The sequence below is a fragment of the Natator depressus genome, chromosome 1, assembly GCF_965152275.1.
Source record: "Natator depressus isolate rNatDep1 chromosome 1, rNatDep2.hap1, whole genome shotgun sequence".
NCBI classification, from domain to species: Eukaryota; Metazoa; Chordata; order Testudines; family Cheloniidae; genus Natator; species Natator depressus.
In genome coordinates this window covers 248,920,076-248,942,944 of record NC_134234.1, presented here as the reverse complement: position 1 = coordinate 248,942,944, position 22,869 = coordinate 248,920,076, and the positions used below count along the sequence as shown (strand labels likewise).

The following is a 22,869-nucleotide window of genomic DNA, read 5'->3' as shown; positions in this document are numbered from 1 at the left end:
CTCCCGCCAAGCAGCACAGCTGCCAGTCCTGGTGCTCTGAGCGGCATGGTAAGGGGGTGGGGAGTGGGGGGGTTGGATAAAGGGCAGGAGGTCCTGGGGGGCAGTCAGGGGACAGAGAGCGGTTGGAGAGGCGTGAAAGTCCTGGGGGGCCTGTCAGAGGACAGGGGTGTAGATAGGAGTTGGGGGGGGGGGAGACAGGAGCGGGGGGAGGGGTTGGATAGGCGTGGGAGTCCCGGGGGGCCTGTCAGGGGACAGGGGTGTGGATAGGGGTCGGGGCAGTCAGGGGACAGGGAGCAGGGGGTGGTTGGATAGGGGGTAGGGTTCCGGGGGGTGGGGAGTTAGGGGCGGGGGGTCCCGGGAGGGGGCGGTCGGGGGACAAGGAACAGGGCAGTCGGATGGGTCGGAGGTTCTGAGGGGGGCAGTCAGGGGGCGGGAAGTGGGAGGGGGCGGATAGGGGGCGGGGGCCAGGCTGTTTGGGGAAGTACAGCCTTCCCTACCCGGCCCTCCATACAGTTTTGGAACCCCGATGTGGCCCTCAGGCCAAAAAGTTTGCCTACCCCTGGTTTATTGCTTTCCTATGTGGGAATAAGCTATACTAGGGGTTCTCAACCTTTTTCTTTCTGAGGTCCCCCCAACATGCTATAAAAACTCCATGGCCCACCTGTGCCACAACAGCTGGTTTTCTGCATATAAAACCCAGGGCCGGCCTTAGGGGGTAGCAAGCAGGGCAACTGCCTGCGGCCCCATGCCACAGGGGCCCCTGTGGAGCTACATTGCTCAGGCTTCAGCCTCAGGTGGCGGGGCTCAGGGACTGGGCTTCAGCCCCATGTGGTGGGGCTTCAGCTTTCTGCTGTGGGCCCCAGCGAGTCCAATGCTGGCCTGCTTAGAGGCCCCCCTGAAACCTGCTCAAGGCCCCCTAGGGGGCCCCAGACCCCTGGCTGAGAACTGCTGAGCTATACCAGTATAAGCACCTTTATACCGATATAGCTGCAGCTACTCTAGGGGACTGTACTGTTTTAGCTATATCAATATAGTTAAATTGTTCCAACTTTCTAGTGTAGGCAAGCCCTTAGGTCTTAATGCACAACAGGAGATAAGTGTCTGAGTCCCTGTTTCAGGTACCTAAGTCCTGGTTTCAACACCACTGCAATGCACCCTTCCTCCCACCAAACCCTGTAGGTGCCTAAGTTTTTAAAGTGAAAATTCTCTGGGTCCCTATGTCTCTGTCTCTGAAAGCGTGCACTGCTGCCTCTCTCTAGACACCCTGGCAGCTATCTCCCACCTAAGCCCCAGACTAATTCACGAACAAAGGGAACAAAGGCATTAAGCCGCCTAGGTCATGTGTGGAGCCTGATCCCAGTAGTATACTCAGAGTCCACTTACCAGATTGGGCTTGTCAGGTTAGTTCACACAAAACCGACTGGGGAGTGGCGGAAGCAATCCCTTGTAACTTTTAGCCTAGTTGTTAGGGTACACATCTGGGACATGGGGAACCCCTTGTTCAAGTCCCCACCAGGGGAGGAGGGACTTGAAGTGGGGACTTGAACACCTCTCACCACCAGGCTGTGGTCTCTCTCTCTCTCTCTCGGGGAGGGAGAGAGAGAGCACCAGAGAAAGAGGGCCTAAGCATGAGAATAACTCTATAGGCTGGTGGTTTGGGCATTCCCACAGAATATGGGAGACCAAGGATCCTCTCCCTCTTTATTTATGTACAGTGGAACAGCTTCAACAGGAGATACTGAGAGAGGCTCACATCAGACTATCCTATAGCTCAATGGTTAGAGCATGTTACCGAGAGAGAACCACTCACGGTTCAAATCCCTTCTCCTGTCAAGCAGAGGGGAGACTTGAACTGGAGGGTCTCCCACAGCTAGGGTTGCCAACTGTCTAATCACATAAACCCAAACACCCTGCCCCACCGCTTCTCCAATACCCTGGCTCACTCACTCCATCCCCCCTCCCTCCGTCACTGGCTCTCCCCCACCCTCACTCACTTTCATTGGGCTGGGGCAGGGGGTTGGTATGCGGGAGGGAGTGCGGGGTGCAAGATCTGAGAGGGAGTTTGGGTGCTGGAGGGGGCTCAGGGCTGGGGCCGAGGGGTACGGAGTGTGTGTGGGGTTATGGGCTGAGCCTGGGGGAGGGGGTTAGGGTGCAGGTAGGGTTGCGAGGTGCAAGATCTGGGAGGGAGTTTGGGTGCTGGAGGGGGCTCAGGGCTGGGGCAGGGGGTTGGGGTGCAGGAGGGAGTGCAGGGTGTGGGTTCCGGGAGGGGGCTCAAGGCTGGGTCAGAGGATTGAGGTGTGGGAGGGGGTGAGGGGTGTGGGCTCTGGGAGGCAGTTTGGGTGCAGGAGGGGGCTCAGGGCTGGGGCAGGGGGTTGGGGTGCAGGAGGGAGTGCAGGGTGTGGGTTCTGGGAGGGGGCTCAAGGCTGGGTCAGAGGATTGAGGTGTGTGGGGGGGTGAGGGGTGTGGGCTCTGGGAGGCAGTTTGGGTGCAGGAGGGGGCTCCAGGCTGGAGCAGAGGGTTGGGGTGGAGGAGGGGGTTTGGGCTGCTGGCTCCAGGAAGGGGCTCAGTGTTGGGGCAGGGGAATGGGGTCCAGGAGGGGGTGATGGGTGCGGTCTCCGGCCGGGCGGTGCTTACATCAGGTGGCTCCTGGTCTGTGCCACAGCTACGGCGGGCACAGGTGGCTCCTGGTGGCTCCTGGTCTGTGCCAGGCGGTGCTTACATCAGGTGGCTCCTGGTCTGTGCCAGCAGGCTACGGCGGGTTCCCTGCCTGCTCTGGCCCCATGCCGTTCCCGGAAGCAGCCAGCATGTCCCTGTGGCCCCTGGGAGGGGGGCAGGGGGATCTGCATGCTGTCCCTGCCTGCAGGCACTGCCCCCACAGCTCCCATTGGTTGCAGTTCCCAGCCAATGGGAGCTGTGGTGTCGGCACTCAGGGTGAGGGCAGTATGTGGAGACCTCCTGGCCCCTTCCCCAGGGGTCGCAGGGACATGCTGGCTGCTTCCAGGAGCGGTGCGGGGCCAGGGCAGGCAGGGAGCCTGTCTTAGCCCTGCTGTACCGCTGGACTTTTAGCTACCTAAAATTTCCCAGTTTGGCTTCAGTAGCCTCCAGGAGATAAAGCCCAATTCCAGGAGACTCCCGGTGAAACCACCGCTACCCACATCCCAGCTGAGTGGTCTAACCACTGGTACAAAAGTTGAGAGAAGTCCTCCCTCCGCCATCACTTCTTTGTGTGAACTCACCTGAGGGGCCCAATCTAGTAGATGGCTTCTGAGCATGCCTACTGGATTGGACCGTACCTGTGACCACTCTTGCTAGAGCATCATAAGGAACCTAACTCCAAAGAGAGCTCCCAGCTGTGAATTTCAAGCAGAAATAGGCACCTCCCTGAAGCCTGGACTTAGGTATCTAACACCACGAGGTACTCCCCTCTGGTAGGCATCTCCTATTGACTAGCTTAGGCAGTTCCCTGCCTAGTGTGCTGGCTTTTATGAATCACTGTTTAAGGTACTAGAGTAGCAGTCGTGTTAGTTTGTATCCGCAAAAAGAAAAGGAGTACTTGTGGCACCTTAGAGACTAGCAAATTTATTTGTTATCTGTAGCTCATGAAAGCTTATGCTCAAATAAATTTGTTAGTCTCTAAGGTGCCACAAGTCCTCCTTTTCTTTTTGTTTAAGGTACCTGTCTCTCCCCATTCATTGCACATGTGCTAGGTGCCTAAGTCAGGCTTTGATTTCCCCAGGTGCACAGCTCCTTTTGTGAATTCAGGCCTTAATGTCTAAAGCCTCATGCAAGGTATTGCTGAAGGCATATTTGCTGCCAGCTGTATCAATGCACAGTCTCCACGGACCCCTAGAGAATTTGGAATAGGCATCAACAGCTGAAATATCTGAAGGCTGAAACCATAAATCATCCTTAAATTAACATGCTGTTGAATCCTCCAACAGCTTTAAGAATAATTCCATTAAAGATACTGAATTGATTCAAATGCCCTATTTGTATAAAAATGTCTCAATAGCGTTTATATGAATTAACACTGGCATTCAGTGGACAACTGTTGAAAACAATATGCCTTTGAGGCTATATAGTTACTGTGATTATTGTGGAAAAGCCACTACAGAATATTTAAGTTACAGCCCATTCATGACTGCATTTTGGTTGGCGACTTAGTTTCTGACTCATGTACAGTGGTTTTAATACTAGATTGTATTTATTTGATTTTTTGGGTAATTTTTGGTGTGTAAATATATGCTATGGTTACAGGACCTTTAGTTAGGAAATTTATTAAAAATACTGCAAGTTAGCATTTGGTAGGTTACCACAAAATGGTATCCTAAAATACCACAATTAACCCCCATTCCCCCCCCCCGATACTTATATATATATATATAAGGGCTATCGATTAATCACAGTTAACTCACGCAACTAACTAAAAACAATTAATCATGATTAAAAAATTCATCGCGACTAATCACAGTTTTAATTACACTGTTAAACAATAGAATACTGATTGAAATTTATTGAATATTTTGGGATTTTTTCTACATTTTCAAACATATTGATTTCAATTATAACACAGAATACAAAGTGTACAGTGCTCACTTTATATTTTTATTTTTTATTACAAATATTTGCACTGTAAAAATGATAAACAAAAGAAATACAAGTCCACTCAGTCCTACTTCTTGTTCAGCCAATAGCTCAGACAAACAAATTTGTTTACATTTGCAGGAGATAATGCTGCCTGCTTCTTGTTTAAATGTCACCTGAAAGTGAGAACAGGCATTCGCATGGCAGTGTTGTAGCTGGCGTTGCAAGATATTAACATGCCAGATTTTCTAAAGATTAATATGTCCCTTCGTGCTTCAGTCACCATTCCAGAGGACATGCGTCCATGCTGATGACGGGTTCTATCTGATAACAATCCAAAGCAATGTGGACCAACGCATGTTCATTTTCATAGTCTGAGTCAGATGACACCAGCAAAAGGTTTATTTTCTTTTTTGGTGGTTCGGGTTCTGTAGCTTCTGAATCAGAGTGTTGCTCTTTTAAGATTTCTGAAAACATGCTCCACACATCATCGCTCTTAGATTTTGGAAGGCACTTCAGATTCTTAAATCTTGGGTCGAGTATTGTAGCTATTTTTAGAAATCTCACATCGATACCCTCTTAGTGTTTTGTCAAATCTGCTGTGAAAGTGTTCTTAAAATGAACAACATGCGCTGGGTCATCATTCGAGACTGCTATAACATGAAATATATGGCAGAATGTGGGTAAAACAGAGCAGGAGACATAAAATTCTCCCCCACGGAGTTTAGTCACGAATTTAATTAACATGTTATTTTTTTAATGAGTGTCGTCAGCATGGAAGCATGTCCTCTGGATTGGTGACCAAAGCATGAAGGGGCATATGAATGTTTAGCATATCTGGCAAGTAAATACCTTGCAATGCCGGCTACAAAAGTGCCATGCAAACACCTGTTCTGACTTTCAGGTGACATTGTAAACAAGAAGCAGGCAGCATTATCTCCTGCAAATGTAAACAAACTTGTTTGTCTGAGTTTAGGCTCTAAAGTTCTACATTGTTTTATTTTTTAATGCAGCTATTTTTTGTACATAATTCTACATTTGTAAATTCAACTTTTGTGATAAAGAGATTGCACTTCAATAGTTGTATTAGCTGAACTGAAAAATACTATTTCTTTACAGTTTTTTTACAGTGCAAATATTTGTAATAAAAATAAATACAAAGTGAGCACTGTACAACATTCTGTGTTGTAATTAAAAATCAATGCATTTGAAAATGTAGAACACATCCAAAATATTTAAATAAATGGTATTCTATTATTGTTTAACAGTGCAATTAATTGCATGATTAATAGTAATTAATTTTTTTAATTGTGCGATGAATCACGATTAATTTTTTTAATCACTTGACAGCCCTAATATATATATATAGAGCCATGGAAAATATATGGCAGGAAACATTCCAGCACTAACTGTGAGATGACTTGGATAATCTAGCAGGTCCTTCCCATCTCTAGTTTATTTGATTATATGATAAAACAAAGATATTTCAGGATACTAGTTTTCACTGTGCTGCACGTAGGTTATTGGTCATGCAATTCATCCTGCACTAATACAGCTTTAATATTTCTTATTTTTTCACTTCTATAAAAGGAGATAAGATCAGACATACCTGAAGTACAGTTGGGTCCAAATAAATTATCTTCAGCACAAGTTTCACAGGCTGTCCCACCAAATCCTGGCTATAGAACACATAAGGAAAGTCATTCTGCTGTATAATTAAACATTTGAATACAAGCAGAGTGGCCATACATAAGAAAATATTATAATGCTGAAAGGACTATAGACAGTAATTTGGAAAAAACACTGTCCCACCAAGATGAGCACTGCTCAAGTAAATCCCAGGTAAAATCTCCTTTGGCCAATTTTTCTCCCTCACATATTTATACATTAAACTTAATTTCTGTCAGTGACTAGCCAGTATGTTCCTATTCAGAGCTTTGACCACTTCCACAGAAACGCAGAAGGCTTAAAATATAATCAAGAATTGCAACAGAACGTAACTGACTACTCATATCATTCTAATTACTAGCTAATCAATAATAATAATTAATAATAAATAACAAATGCCTCAATTCTATTCTGTTTCTCATTCTCCAACTCCCACCCATGTGCTCTAGAAAAGATGTGCTTTGTAGTGTTTCTAGAAGATTAGCCAAAGCAGGATGAGGTGGACCAATTTAACGGGGCTTACATGCACATATCAGGAAGAAGAATTTGACCTTTTATTTTTCCCTTCTGGGTGGAGTTATTTATCACCACCAAATGAACATTATGGAAACCTTAAGGTAAATAGTCATAAGGAATAATTTGAAGTTTTATGTGAGCAGAAACGTAAAAAACCAACACAAAATAAAACCAACCTGCCCCGCCCCTAAACTATCTCGGCAGGCTATTTCTGAAATACTTTCAGTTTATGTATTTTTCTGACATAAATATGCAGTATTTCCTAGTTGTGATACACAATATCATTCCAAAAATTGAAGGGACATACTTGGCAAGTGCATTTTCCATCCCCATTTATACCCTGAAAACAGCGGCCTCTGTTATTGCATGGTGATGCAGCTCCTCCTGGACATGCTACAGAATAAAACATGTGACAAATCAACAACACTGACTGTGACAGTTATACAGACAAAGTCCTTTATATTAGTGATGGCTACTCTCAAGCGGTTTGGGGGAATCAGTTCAAATAGGCATCTTAAAGCATGGATTTTTTTTGAATCACCTAAGTATCTTCAGTGACATCTTGGCCTCAATGAAGTCCCATGGACTTGAATGGAGTCAGGATTGACTATGCTGGACTAGAAATCTTGTGAGAACAATGAGATTTCTAACACTTTTTCCTCTGGTTTGGCCAGATGGAATGTGGAGGGGCAGACCTCCATGAAAATGAAAATAAAAGAAAAAAAATGTAATCACACTTTTTTGAATTTGAATGTAAAGTTCTTGTTTTAGTCAAAGGATTGATAGGCAACCTAGAAATTGCTATAGTAGTCATTTTATTACAGCATTTGCAGCATCCAGAGGGTCAGTCATTAAAAATTACACTTAATGATCGTATTTGAAGAGAGAGTCTTTTCCATACAGCATAGTAAAAACATCATATATTGTAGATTGGACAAAGCTCTAGAAAATATCCTATAAGGACCAGTCCTGCATTGGCAGAGAGGTAGACAAGATGACATAATAGCTATTTTTCATCTTTACTCTTTAGGATTCTCTAATTCTACACAATCTCAAATTTATGGACTAATGTATACATGACTTTTCTGAAAACACAAGATCAGCATGGAATTTGTTTAATATTTTGTATGGAGGATTATATAAAATGTATATTGGCCTAGTTTTTCAAAAATAGGACCCTCAGGTTAGGCTCCTGAATTGCTATTCAGACAACTCAAAATGGACCAGATTTTCAAGAACTCTGCAGTTTTGCTAATCAGCTTGTTTATTTAGATGCTTGAATATGGATATAGAAGATTAACTTTAGGTTAGAAATTCTTGGCCACAGTTAAACTTCTATATCCATATTCATACACCCGGATAAGGCCCTAATCTGGCAAACACATACACCTGTGCTTAATTTTACCATTGTGAGTCGTTTGGGGTTACCCATGGAAGTAAAGTTAAGCATGTGTGCACGTGGGGCTTAAGGGATCTGATATCACAAGTGCTGATGTGAGTGGGAGCTCTTGGCTGCTCAGCTCTTCTGAAAACCTGGGCATCACTCCTACTGGTGTACTGAGAGGTGAAAAGTCCAATATTTTCTAGAACAGACGGAATGCTTTGACCTTTTGGGGAAAGTAAACATTCACTGAATAAAATCTCAAGGAATCATAGAAGGTATAGATGGAAAAAACTTATTAGCTCTGTTAGAACATCATAGTCCAACATTGGTATATTTGCTTCAATTTGTTACTATAAATAAAAGGGTTACTTAGAAAATAAGTTTCTTGTTCTGTACAGTTTCCGTATTGCTATTTTATTTTTAATTTTTCGCATCCACTGTACTGTGGGTGAAATCCATCTCTCCCTGCATAAAGCCTAAGAAAATGGCCTTGTGCTGGGAATGGAGTTTGCCCTACCATCTCATGGTCAGGCTGGGCTGTGATGCAATTGGGGCTGATTGAAAATGTTCTGTCAAACCTGTCCTTGGCAGAAAATTGGGTTTTCATTTAAATGACTTTTTCCCAAATAAGTATCTGCTTTCCATGGAAAATTTTGATTTTTCATTGAAAAACTGAAAGCCTGAAAACTGAAATATTCAGATATGCTGTCACAGTGCTACCTGCTGTCTCCATTCTCTTCTATTGGCCAGGCTCCCCAGTAGAACTACATCACCCATGATACACCGTGTCTACCTCCCTTTCCCATGAGGGATGACCATGGCATATCATAGGAGGATTAGTCTGACCAAGGAGCCCAACCTATAGAGAATGGGAGCATGAGGCAGCATGACAGCATTTCCAATCGAAATATTTCAATATTCAAATTTTCATCAACAAAAATAAAAATTTTGCATAAAAATTTAGATTTTTAGTTTTTTTGGTTTTGTTGAAATTTTTCACAGAAACCTCCATGATTTTATGACTAGATCTAAATGCAGCCTCTCAACAGCAACTATTCTATAAGTTCCTCTACATCACTGTAGTGCTTGTGGGCCCTTCTCCAATCTGCTGCAAAACATGCCAGCACTGAGCCTCACTAGGGTAATTTGTAGAGGAGACAAGACCCCATTACATGCTGCTCCATTTATAGCACCCCTGCTTCACTACTGGATGTAAATAGTTGAGAGGGCCTTGTATTGGGTCTGTGTAAAACTGGTCAAAAATTGGCAAGTTTTTTTCCATCAAAAAGGTTTTGCGGGTCCAGAACGGAAATCTGGGGCGGGGGGTGGGGGGGAGGGAGAGAGAGGAAAGTGGGCAAAACCCACCCCAGAATAGCAGGCCATTAGGATGGAAGTGACCGAGGTTCAAGTTCCTTTTCTATCTGTTTTGTCTCTTTCTCTGGCCCAATATTTAATTATCTATACAAAGGGGAACAGCTCCAACAAGAGAGATTGAGAAAGGGACCTGGATTCTAATTCCTGCCCCAAATTCTGAGGTGGCTCACTCTTGAAAGTCTCATTTTTGTTCCGATGCAGAACAAAAAACAAATTTTGAAACTTTAAAGTTTTTCCTGAAATGGAATTGTGTTCCAGCCAGCCGTAGTTCTGTGCAGCGGGAGGTGAAATATTTACCCCGTGCAGAGAGCCAGCACAAGATTTATGCACCACTTATGTCTAATTTAATCTTGACTTCAAGCATTTAAGGGATCTGGAAGCCTTGTACTGTGCCTCTGCACAAGGGTGAATTGCAAGTGATCTGAGCAGTGAGCAAATAAGTGGATGTGCACATGCATACGCCTTATTTCTGTGAACACTTTCACTGCATACCAATTTATCCCTTAAAGATGAGTCAGTAATCCAGTGAGAGCTATTGACTTTATATACACTTCTTCGATGAATCAGTCTGTAACAGATATAATTTTCAGTCCAATGTGCCTTGAATGCATTGAAATCACAATGTTGTATTAAGATCTGAGATGAGATAACTGGGGACAAGGACAGCAATAAATACATGTTAGCACCAATGTCCTCATGGAGCTTCTAAATGTTTTCAAGACATTAGGTCACAGATAAAAATTATCCGTAGGGCTAACGATGATACAAATCAGCTAATCTGTGGGGTGCATGGAGAGCAGTTTGTTGTTTTAACTCATTGCCTGCACTAGTCCCTTTGTTAAATGTGCAAGGCTAGCAAATGAAATAATGAGAAGAACTCAGGATTTATATAGTAAGTACAAAATTCTGGTAAACCAAATATTAAAAATGGCAGACATAATAATTTTTTAGCTGCTGATTTCAATCCATTTACCTTTGACATCACTTCCACTCTTGCCTCTTGTTTTGATACTACCATAGCCAGTCCTTTATCAGCTGTTTAGCAAATTATTGTATTGTTCTACAACTTTAGCTAAACAGATAGAGCACTTCTGCTTGATCACTATATTCCAGAAGGCCACGGTCTGGATTCCCCAGTCCCTATACCGGTTTTACACTACAGTATATCCAATGACTTCATTGTAGTCAGGCCGGCATAAAACTGATGTAAATGAAGTGGAGAATCAGGCTCTTTATGTTCAGTGTATCTTTCAAGAAATGGTAAGAAAGCTATGTTTTTCAGTTTAACCCACCAAAAGAGGTGTGTCTGGTCTATCTAATCGTCTAAGCATAAGACTAGAAATGGCTGGGAGCTCAGAACCTTTTAGAATTAGGTTATTTATTTTGATACCAAAAATCTAGATGTAGGAGCCTAATTTTAGGCACCCATTTTAAAAAAATCTTTGGATTTTTTTTAAATTGGAACATTCAATTTTTGAAGTTTTCTGATTTTGAAACTGAAAAATTCTGTTCTTAAAAAAAATCCACTGAAAATTCAGAAAACAAAACCAGATCACCTGAAAACATAACAGGATGGGAAATACTTCTGAATCTGTCAGAGTTTCTATGTGTAAGCAGTGTCAGGATAAGCTCCACCCTGACATCTGGTGGTGAGGTGTGGCAAGTTGTGGAAAAAAACTTCAGGGGCTGATCTCATTTGCATAGGCACACCCACTCCGCCTAGACTGAGGCCATAGCTGCCCAAATGGTCACTTTGGCTGCTGTGGGATCCCCAGTGTCTCTGTTATTGGGGCAGGAAGAATAAATTGTTATTACCCTGATTATGGGAACTGTGCTTGGAACTGTACTTGGCCTTTTGTTATGATGGAGGGACTCACCATCAACTAAGTAGCACTCGCTAGGCAAGGGTCATGGGTTCCAAAACTGTGTGAATTGAGAGAGGCTGGGGACAAGTATTAATACTAGGTGGTATAGGCCCATTGGTGAGGGCCTTACATGCTAATTGCACTTCCTCCTCTCTCCACTATGGAATATCAGAGCTAATTTTGATTTCATTAGAAGTCTAGTTACGGGCTGCTGAGCTCACTTTGGGCTAATAGTGTACCAGCACTGAGGCTCCCCTACTACAAGCTGAATTCACCTAAGAGCTGAAATCACTGAGCATTGTGTTAAGTAGTGGGGGAGCCTGAAGATATATCGTGGAGCAGTTTGTGGGACGGCTGGAGTGCCTTGTGGACAGGCTGGCGGAGCAGTTCGTAGGACGGCGGGAGCTGTTGGTGGGACGCGGAGCAGTTTGTGGACCAGCTGGTGGAGCAGTTCGTGGGACGGCGGGAGCTGCTTGTGGGCTGCGGAGTGGAGCTGAGCGAAGGAGTTCATGGGGCGGCTGGCGGGGCGGAGCGGAGCAAAGGCCTATGGAGCTGTGGGGCAGTCAGCTTCAGATCATGTAAGGTGCCTCTTACCCCCGTCCCATCTCCACCCAGGGTGGGAGGTAAAGCTCCGCAGATAAACTTTCGAACTCTGGGGCTGCCCTGACCAGGGACAGAGACTTTTGGGTCATTGGACTTTTGGGACTTTGGGTGATTTGGGGTTGCTGGACTCAAGAACCAAAGGGAAAGGGGCATGCACCAATTTGCTTGGGGTGGGTTTTTTGCTCATGGGTTGTGTTATGAATCCTGTTGGTGATGTTTCCCCAACATAATGCCACATTGTTTCTCTCTGTTATTAAAAGGCTTTTTGCTACACTCAGACTATGTGCTTGCGAAAGGGGAAGTATTGCCTCTTGGAGGCGCCCAGCGGGGGTGGTATATATTTGTCCCAGGTCACTGGGTGGGGGCTCGAGCCGGTTTGCATTGTGTTATTGGAATGGATCCCCTAGATATTGAACCCGGCCCTTGTTGCTGCCAACTCTGACGGGCAGAAGGGTTATATATGAATTTTTTCCCCCCAAGTTTTTGGCCAGCAATACTGCTTTATAGTCAGAGCTTTTCTTTATAGAAAAACATTTAAATACATAAATTTTCTTGCCTCATACAGTTTAATTAATTAAAACAATTATCTTTACTTTGTTTTCCATTTTCCCTTTGTATTACACAAGCAAGAGCAGAATAGACTTAATGTTGCCAGCACTTTAGGAAACATCGTATGTCCTTCCACTTGAATTTGATTATTAGCTACATATTATACATTTTCCTAATCTGTTTTGATTTTTCACTTAAATTTGTACAGCAAATAAAATTCTTAAGAATCCATATGACAGTAGTAATAAATAGTTCATGTAACTAAAACTTAGAGAAAAAGCTAAATGCTGGGCATCTGTATTGGGTCCTATATATGATCTCTACTTTCTGGAGCATGTTACCCTAACTTTTATTCCATGTCCTTTGCTTTTATGCCTCTAATGACTGTGTTAACTGGCTATGTGACAAATCTTAGTTTTCAGTGTTTTCTAAATACTGAGCAGATTAGGTGGCCTTGATATCTGCTGGATACTGATTAAAAATCTGAATGGCTGCAGGAGGGAGCAGGTGAGTGGTGCCAGTCAGAGAGAGGGAGCAAGTCAGAGGGAGGGAGGTTCAAAAGAAAGATGGTCTAGAGGTTAGGCTCTGGACTAGGACCTGGGAGACCTCAGGCTGAGTGCCTCACTATGCTACTGACTGGCTGTGTGACCTTGGCCATGTCACTTAAGGCCCGATTTTCAAAGGTATTCAGGTGCTTAAAGATGCAGATGGGTGCCTAGTGGGATTTTCAAAAGTACCTAATCCAGTTAGGCACCCAGTTCCCACTATAGTCAAGTCAAAGTCAAATCTGTGTCTTTAGGCACCTAAATACCTTTGTAAATCTGGCCTTTGATCTCTTTGTGCCTCAGCTGCACAACTGAGAAATTAGGATGATAATATTTCTGTGCTATGCAGGAGGCCAGATTAGATACTCATAATAGTCCCCAGAAGGCTTAAAAATCTATGAAGCTCTGAAATGATATTGATTTTAACTGAAGTTTACTGAAGCATGTTTGGAATGCTCAATAAAAAGGGTCTCATGTCAGTTGTAATTTAATGTACACTCAAATGCAGCAGGTATTCTAGCTGTGATCTTAAAACACTAGGCCAATATTTACAAACATGGACTGCTGCACGTTAAGATTCTAGGTTCCATGTTTAGGTAAATGGCTTCACTGAAAGCTTCTGGGTGCTCAGCAACTTTGAAAATCAGACATGGACAAGGGCTTGCTCATTTTTGAAAATATTAGTTCTGGTCTTGTCAGGCTTTTAAGAATGCATAAATTCTTCTGAAAAAGGAATTTATTCCAGCCTATCTGCTGAACCCCATCACCTCCCAACAATTTGGGTAGAGCCTCCTTGCTGTCAATAGCCTGATATTTTGTGATGGTTTGTGTTTGGATTCAATATACTGTAGTCCATTTAAAAGGGAACTGGAGTGTGGCTCTCTTGCGTGGAAGGTTTGCAGTACTGGAATCCTGCAGCGTATGAGGGAAGGACAGAAGAACACCAGTTGCTCCAATGTGGTCTATCATTTAAGGAAATAGAAGTGCTATTTAAGAGCTTATTTTGTCATCACCATGAAATACAAAAGATGAAGTATGCTCCTAGTCAGGGATTTTTCTTCTAGTTTTAGGAAGGAACTGCTTTCCTCTAAACTCTAAGACATACAGTATGTTCTTAAACAGATTAAGATAAGGAAAGAAAATAGCACTTTTCTTTAAGTGACAGCAGAAACAATGCCTAGACCTTGATTCTTATACAGAGTTCCTTTTTTCCTGGCCAGGATGTTTATTAGAAGGAAAAGGGGGCCTCTCTACTTACTACAGAATCCCTTTAGCATGAATTCTGACACTGTTCTATTTTGAGCGAACTCTTCCATACTCTAAAACACACGCAGTCCATAACTTGGTGTCACAGAATACATTGCAGTGTATAAACTAATCAAATATTATTGTCACTGTTGTACCATTGGGCTGAATTCTATGCTTTATTAAAAAAAAGACAATAACTAAAAAGTTGGCTTGTCACTCTGTGTTGTAAGGAGAGATCTAGCTGTGAGTATGGTTTCTAGAACTGTGGTTCCAGTAAATATGGTCAGTGTTTAAACCATATCTTTGCCTATATAGAAGATGATAATCTGTTAACATTCTTTTTGTCTATTTAGCCAATGTATAACTGTATGGGTGCTGGATCAGGCCCTAAATCACCCTGACTTAAATAGGAAAGGAACTTATGTAGCCTCAGAAAGGTGTCACTAATGTATTTTGGTGAACAGTGAGGAATGGGAGTATTCCAAAATTGTAGGCTATTAAATGAGAAGGCCCTATGTCACACTTTCTCAGACTCCTGATATAGGATGTCAGCAGATCCAATACTGTAATAGGCATTAGGTGAGTAGACTATCTATCGGGTATATTGGCCCTACATTATTTAAAGCTTACATACTTGATGTAAGACTCTGAAGTACTCTCACCAAACAAGATGATCTACTGAGCTGACTGCTCCTGATGTATTTCGAGACTAAATCAGATTTACCATGGAAATAGTTTGAGAGGAAAAGACAAATCATTGTCACACATCCATCGATATTATGTCAATAAAGTGAGTTTACCCATACAATCTGGGCCCCAATGTCCCTGGCAGCACTCAGGTTGTTGAAATTCCTTCATACAGATATGCCGACATCCAGGAAGAGACAAAGTGTAAGTCCTGATTTCAAGGTAATACCTGAAGACAAGAAGTTGCAGATATTTTAGAGTATTTAATACCTCCTGTGGGGACAAATGAAGTTTGTAACCTCTTCATTCTTTAAAGCCTGATAACAGAATTTAAAAATTACAGCCTCACAATTCTGGTTTTTTTATTTTTCATGTAAAAGATGGGATTTCCCCTCCATAGTTTATTGAAGTCCAAAAGCATCCTTGCAGCCATTCTCTTGTACAATATGCCTGTCCTTCTTACTATCTGTAGTTTGGATACTCCATAGTTGTCTAGTATATATATAAAGGACTGTGGCAAGATTATTTAGGAGGGATATCCCTGAAAAGTTTTGAAAACTACATTTGAGTTTTTGACTCATAGGATTTGAGAGACTAAAACTGAATGCAGCATTTAACAATGGAAACTTCATATCCAAGCTGGAACACATAATAAATGCTACAGAATACAACTGAGAATGATTTTACTATACTACTCATAGAGATAAACTGGGAGGTCATGTATACCAATACTTACATCTTCCCCAAGATCTCATCCAGAAGTAACTCTGAACATAAACTATCCTGCGTAAAATCCAAGATCCAGAGTCACTGGCAAAACTACCATTGACTTTGATGGGACTAGGATTTCACCTTCTGTCTTGTTCTATCCATTGACACTCCCTGTTGAAAGATCTTTTGGCAGACCTAAGTGAGAACTCAAAGGAACATTAACTCTATCTGTAGATTGTAAGCTCTTCAGGGCTCTTCTCACACTACGTATTTGGATAGTGCCTAGCACAAGGGGGCCTTAATTTTGGTTGGGGCCTCTAAGCCCCATTACTACTGTAATACAAATAATAATATTGCACCTATGGGTTCAACGCTTTCATAGTGCTTCTGCGATAGCTGCTCAAATGGGAGGAGGTAGATGAGGCATGAAAGTAACCAAAAACTTTCCACCTCTTTTGATGTAAAAGAGACCAAATGCATACTAAAGAAAAGCACTAACCCAAGACACAAAGCCATGCATAGGCACCGACTCCATGGGGCCCTGGGGCTGGAGCACCCATGGAAAAAAAAAGTGGATGCTTAGCACCCACCAGCCACAGCTGATTGGTGGCTGCTGCCAAACAGCTGTTTGGCGGCTCAGGAAGGGGGTTGGGAGAGGACAGAGAGCAGCTAGTGGCGGGCAGGCGGTGGTCTCGGGGGTGGAGCAGGGGTGGGAAGAGGCAGAGCTAGGGCAGGGCCTTGGGGCAGAGAAGGGGTGGAGCACACCCCAGGGAAAACTAGAAGTTGACACCTATAAAGCAGTGTGTATTCTGCAATCCTTGCTTCCACCTGCTTAAGCAGCCTTTCTGTAAACGTCATGAGTGCTACACCTTGAATGTGGGGTTAGGACAATGAAGAACATATTTTACAGATTAACAAGGCATAGGTCATTTCTAATGCTGATTAAAAATTTCTGGTTCAGGGTGAACAATATTTATAGTGAATAATTGTGACAGAAGAAATACCTGCAATCTCGTATTCCAGATCCATTGGTAATTTTACTATAACCAGCAGGGCACCGGATTTCAAGGTTTAGAGAACAAGATCGGCATTCAGTTTTGGTTGTAATGAGCATCTTCTGATCACATTTATTCTTCACCTGTAAAAAGCCAGAAATAGATTTAAAGCCTTAGGGTGGCATTTTCAAAAACACTCACAGTTAGCCTAACTGCTCCCACTGGAGTCAATGAGAAATCCTGCTTTAATTCTTATAGTCTTATTATGGGTACATTTTCATAACTACCCAGCCCCATCATTCTCCTGTAGCTACGGTGCACTTTTTCAGTTTTGCTATCTTGCTCCCAGGCCTAAAACAGGTTGTGGGGCCAGTCAGTATGATATAATGGCAGGCTTCTCTACAGAGGAGCCCTACAAACTATAGAGTATGACTCCTTATATTCCCCACCACCATGTCTCATATCCTTGCTGGGATCATGATAAATCTTTGGCCAATAGTACTGAATACGATATCAATAAATGCTTGGTTTGGCAAGTTTGAAGTGGAAACCAAAGACAGCTCAGTGAAAGTGCCTCAGTGCATGGGGTGTTAAATTATAAAGCTCAATTAGATTTCCAAACCAGGGAGAAGGTCCATTATTTTCTAAGTGTGGAGAAATTTTGTGATATCAGTTTACCCACTAACCAGCTCTTACAACCCCCCAAATGTCCTGTGCAATGTAGTACAATGTCAGTCAACTGGATGGAAGAGATCTGTGCAGTCTCTGCATAATAAAATATTTACCTCCTCCCAACCCCCTCCCCAAGATGGACTAAGAAGGCAATATCTAGACCTGGGTTAGGCAAAATTTGAGTTCAAGGATGAATCAGGATGATATTTTGGGTTTGGATTAGATGGACATGAAACCGTGAGAGATGTGGACAAAATGTTTGTCCATATCTGAAATGAAAGGTAGACACCTTCTAGGTTTGGATCTGATGTGAAACTGAAACCATGCGAGTGAGTTTGGATCTGAACTCTCTGAAGATGAAAATTTGAAAAGGTTCAGATTCAAGGTTCTAGTTTGACCTACCTCTTAAAATGCTCCCAACAAAACCTTAAAACCATTTGGTATGTCCAGACAATTAAAGCTGAAGATGCTTGTAGCTCTAAGAAACAACCCCCGCCTCCAAATTTATAACATTTTAGTTGAGGGCATGATTTCTGCACTAAGATTTTCTCCTGTGATTTCTTTATATAATGCAAACTGTTTAGCATAGTGGTTTATCTATTTTTCTAAGGGTAAAGCCGCTTATTAAGAATAATAATCCCCCCCAAATATTTCATTTTTTAAAAGCAGAAAAATAGTAATATTTATCATGATTAATATTAATATTAAATATTAGGGAGATATTTCATTAAGACACTTCATAAGCATTTGCCCTCTTAACCCTTGCAACACTTGTACAAAAGAGAGAGGTAAGTATTCATATTTTACATATGGAGATGTGGAAACGGAGAGTGACTTGCTCAAGGCTGCACAGTGGGTCAACTATACAGGCATGATCAGAACTCAGGAATCTGTGTCTTCTTGTCCCCTCCTGTAGCCACTACAACACACCTTTCAAAGCCTCTGATGGTCTTCTTTCAAACACACAGCCTTTCAAACCATGCTCTTCAGTTGTAACTCTGATTAGACAACTCCCTCAACTACCTAAGGACTTAACCTTCTTATGAAATCAAGTAAGTCAGCTTTGAACAGTACAACAAAATGCTCAATTCATCAATCTGTACTCCCAGGTGATACAAATACATGAGTAAATGCTGAAGGATCTAGCCAGTTCACCTTAAGCTAGACCAGAGGTGGGCAAACTACGGCCCGCAGGACCATCCTGCCCGGCCCCTGAGCTCCCGGCCGGGGAGGCAGGACCGGCTCTAGGCGCCAGCAAAGCAAGCACGTGCTTGGGGCGGCACAATTCCAGGGGTGGCATTCCGGCCGCCCTTTTTTTTTTTGTTGTGTTTTTTTCCTTGGGCAGTTGTGCTCTCGGAACTTGGGGTGGCAAATTTTTTGCTTGGGGCAGCAAAAAACCTAGAGCTGGCCCTGCGGGGAGGCTAGCCCCTGGCCCCTCCTCCACTGTCCCCCCGCCCCCACAGTGATGCCGCTGCACGGGCAGCGCGGGAGGGGGGCTGCACTGCGGGGGCAGGGGAGAGCAGGGAGGGAGGCTCACCTGGAGCCACAGGGGAGCAGGCAGGCGGTGCAGGAGGCGGGAGCGCGGCGAACGCGGGTGGAGGACTCAGGAGGAGCACCGGGCGGCCGTGCAGCCGGCCAGAGAGAAGCGGCGCTTTGAAGGGGAAACTGCTCCTTCTCTCTGGCTGCGTGGCTGCCCCTGCTCCTCCTGAGTCCTCCGCCCATGTTCGCAGGGCTGCATTCTGAAAGGAGCTTTAGCGGGGGGTTGGATAGGGGGTTGGGTTCCGGGGGGCCTGTCACGGGGCGGGGGTGTGGATAGGGGTCAGGGCAGTCAGGGAGCCGAGGGGGGGGTTGGATAGGGGGTGGGGTCCTGGGGGGCCTGTCGGGGGCAGGGGTGTGGATAGGGGGTCAGGGCAGGCAGGGGACAGGGACCGGGGAGGTTGGATGGGAGTGGGGTCCCGGGGGGGACGGTTAGGGGCAGGGGGTCCCAAGAGGAAGCAGTCAGGGGACAAGGAGTGGGGGGGGTTGGATGGGTTGGGGGTTCTGAGGGGGCGGGAAGTGGGAGGGGGCAGGGGCCAGGCTCTTTTGGGAGCCACAACCTTCCCTACCCAGCCCTCCATACAGTTTTGGAACCCTAATGTGGCCCTAAGGCCAAAAAGTTTGCACACCCCTGAGCTAGATGTAGCTGCTGACCTGTTTATTTCAACATTTGTCTTTTTAATTTAATGTGCTGTTAGGTGCTGATCTGCAAAGTTGCTCAGGAAAAGTCACTCAGAGTTTAACATCTCAAGGATATCAGGATCTGGACTTTTAATATGCAAGCAAACTACTTTCAACAGGAGTGTTAGTGCAAAAACAACTTAAGACATTGGGTTGGCTTATTTCACTGAAATGTCAAAAGAACATTTTTCACCCCCAATTTCATTTTTGATGAAAATTTTCAATTTTCAAAGATTTTGAAATGAGAAAATTCAAATAAAATTGTTTTATTTTTCAAAATTTTGGAATTTTTTGTTTTGCAATATTTGGAAAATTCCCATTTTCTCTCCATTCCCTTCTTGCCCCCTCCTCCCATTTGAAAAAGGGGAAGAAACGTAAAAAGAAAAAGTTAGAGACATTGAGGGGAAAACCCCACTTTTTCACACCTCAGAGCAATTTTTTTACATGTTTCTAGCTGAAAAAGTAAAAAAGAAGGGATAGTGGGAGTTGTCCCTTTTTCTGACACTCTCTTCCCCCAAATCTCTTTCATTCCTCTAATAGGTTATTCAAACCCTTTCCCCCAGTTGTACTAGTGAGGACACAGAAATCCAAAACCATATGCTGTAAGGTAGTTCAAGTGAACACAACATTTTTGACCAGTTCTCATTTCTATGGTTAGATCTATAATACAATAACACTTCTCATTCTCTAAATGTATGTTACAAAACACATTTTTGTGAAATTCCATAAATCCAGGAAATTTGCACCCTGGTTGTGTCACATCAGCATATACATTAATTCCAGAAATGTCTACAAATCTCATGTTAAGTTTGCAACTTTCTGCGCATGTTAAACATTATCAAGTTCTCCAGGACTGTTTTTCACCTGGCCAAAATAGCTTTTTGTGGAGAATAAAGAGTGCTGTTTGCTATGGTAAAAAAACTGTTTTCATCTTCTGATATAGTAGAAAATGTAATAACTTTCATTTGTTGCTTCTGGAGAATCATAATCAAACATCATCTATTGTCAGTTTCACCAACGTGGAGATTTATTTATTTATTTGCACAGGTCTATTTATGGCATAGTTTATGGACCAGATTGTTAGCATGTATAATTAGCTCCATTGATTTCAATGGGGATATGCTAATTTACAACAGCTGGGGATATCTATTTATCCAGGAGACAGCATCACATAAGCACTGATGGATAGTGCAGTGGGTCCCCCCACCACCCATACGACTCAGTATATGTGAAAAAAATTACAGAACCCTTCTGTACTATACCACAAACACAATACATCGTTATCTAAAAAATGTATCCAAAAGAAAATATCCGACTTTTCTTACCTGATCTGTGGGTTTTGGTGGTGAAGAGAGGTTATTTGCAACCAAAGAAGACACAAGGAATAAAACAACCATATGTTTTGCCATTATGAAAAACTGTTGGCTTTTTTTCCCTCAGAACTCTTCAGTCATGAGTAACAATGCTATGGCTGAAAATGATCAGAGTTTTGGTAGCCTTACCACTTTACTACATTCCAGTGAAAAGACTGAAGTGACTTCCCTCCTTTTCCTGAAGAAAGCAATGAGCTAAACCACAAAGCACGTGAAACCTGCCCTTAGATAGGAAAAATACCAAAATACATGGCTTTTGCTGAACGTTTTCACTGCAAAGCTGAATAAACCCTTCCTAACGGAATGACAGGATATCCTGACAGGACTCAGCTCTGCAGATCCCTCTCTCTGTAGCTGTTGACAACACAATTTCAAGGACACTGAATTGTGGTGAGAGAAGGTTTTTTTTTTCTTTTAGGTGGACATGAACTGAGGTTGGGAATAGCTGTTGATCTTGTTGTCATCCATCACTTGAATGGGGTCAGGCAGAATGCAAACTTTATAGAGCTGGGCTTATCAGTTCCTGAAACAGAAGGGTGTATCCACCAACGGTAGCTCTTTAAGCAAAGTTAGAGACATTATCTGAGGTGGCCAAATCAGCATCTTCTAGCTTTGGTTAGCTGGATAAAAGAAGGGACTTTTCCCCCTCCTTTGTTTTTACCTTCTTTGAAGCTTCATTACCTCATTATGACTAATCTTTTAGAACTGGTACAAAGAAAATTAATTCAGTCAACTTAGCTGTGTATAATAGGAAAGAATTATATGAAGGACATTTTGAAGAATTAAGAGAAGAAATTGTCTTTCTCGCTGTTTTCAAAGTTTTTCAGCTCCTTTTAATTTTTTCAGTGTTATGGGTCCCAGTCATTCTCAATCACAGAGGCAATGACCTACATCTTCAAGAGTAGCTCGTGATTTTGGGTGCCTCAACTTTTGATTGCTTGATTTTATAAACTCATTATGCTTCTAAAGTTTTCAGAAAGTCCAAGGCACTCCTCCATATCATGGAAGACAAAGCTTTGGTTTAATGCTAGTTAGTACTTTTACTGAAGTAAGCAACCAGATAGCAGCAGAGTTGAGCTGGCTTCTTTTATTTAACTCGCAAAAATGCAGGTCATAACTATATTGTTTTTTCCTTCTTATCTCCCCTGTTTTTCTTCCACAAAAAACCCACTAGGGGCCACTCATTTTAAATTTGATACAGAATTGGCCCTAAACCAAACCCTGAATCTAGGTCTGAACTTCCTCCCAGACAGGCAGCTCACTTCTATTCAACCCAACCTGAGGGCTGTGAATAAAGGGGGTGGTCAAGTAAGCTGTACACAATTCCCATTTTGTCCTGGGTGCTAATTACTTTGTTACTGCCTGCTACTAATCAGGCAACAGACATTGTGCCTGCTGCCTTCCCATGCTGTTCATATCTGCCTTACCTCATGTATTTGGTTTGAGATTTAACACTTTTAAGGAGAGGGAATTTGTCAGGCCCACAAGACTGTCTCTGAAATCTCTGGACTTCTGGCTGTCCAGCTGCAGCCACCATAGCCATTAAAATATTTCATTTGGTGCAGGGAGAATAGATAGTTGGGTCCTTCCCAGGCAGGCAGAAAGCATGACAATTTGCAAGTTCTCAAGTCTTTGTCTTTCAGGTTCGCTGAAATATTATTTTGCAAATAAAAAAGACCAAACCAAACCAAAACAAAAAAACTTGATGCCATGTTTTTCAAAAATGGCAGAGACAAACCTGGATGTAAAGGGCATCAAAGTCACAGGCCTTTCCATTTCTCATTACAAACAGCTATGGTTCTGGGCCTGGTTTCTGAGGAGCTAAAGATCCACTGTTGTTTTGCCTCTGCACATTTGTCTATAAATCAGGCAAGAACA

The 22,869-nt window shown here is 43.2% G+C and overlaps 1 protein-coding gene across 1 annotated transcript in view; it reads right to left on the bottom strand.

Moving 5' to 3' along the window:
- Nucleotides 1–21,889, bottom strand: part of STAB2 (stabilin 2) — a 136,054-nt gene extending 114,165 nt beyond the window's left edge. The window contains exons 1-5 of the mRNA XM_074940654.1: nucleotides 20,944–21,889; nucleotides 16,739–16,872; nucleotides 15,137–15,252; nucleotides 7,076–7,161; nucleotides 6,194–6,263 (exon numbers count right to left, since the gene is read on the bottom strand). Coding sequence (XP_074796755.1) covers nucleotides 6,194–6,263; nucleotides 7,076–7,161; nucleotides 15,137–15,252; nucleotides 16,739–16,872; nucleotides 20,944–21,027 — 490 coding nt within the window. The 5' untranslated portion in view covers nucleotides 21,028–21,889. The remainder of the gene's footprint in view (nucleotides 1–6,193; nucleotides 6,264–7,075; nucleotides 7,162–15,136; nucleotides 15,253–16,738; nucleotides 16,873–20,943) is intronic.
- Nucleotides 21,890–22,869: the final 980 nt, after the last annotated feature.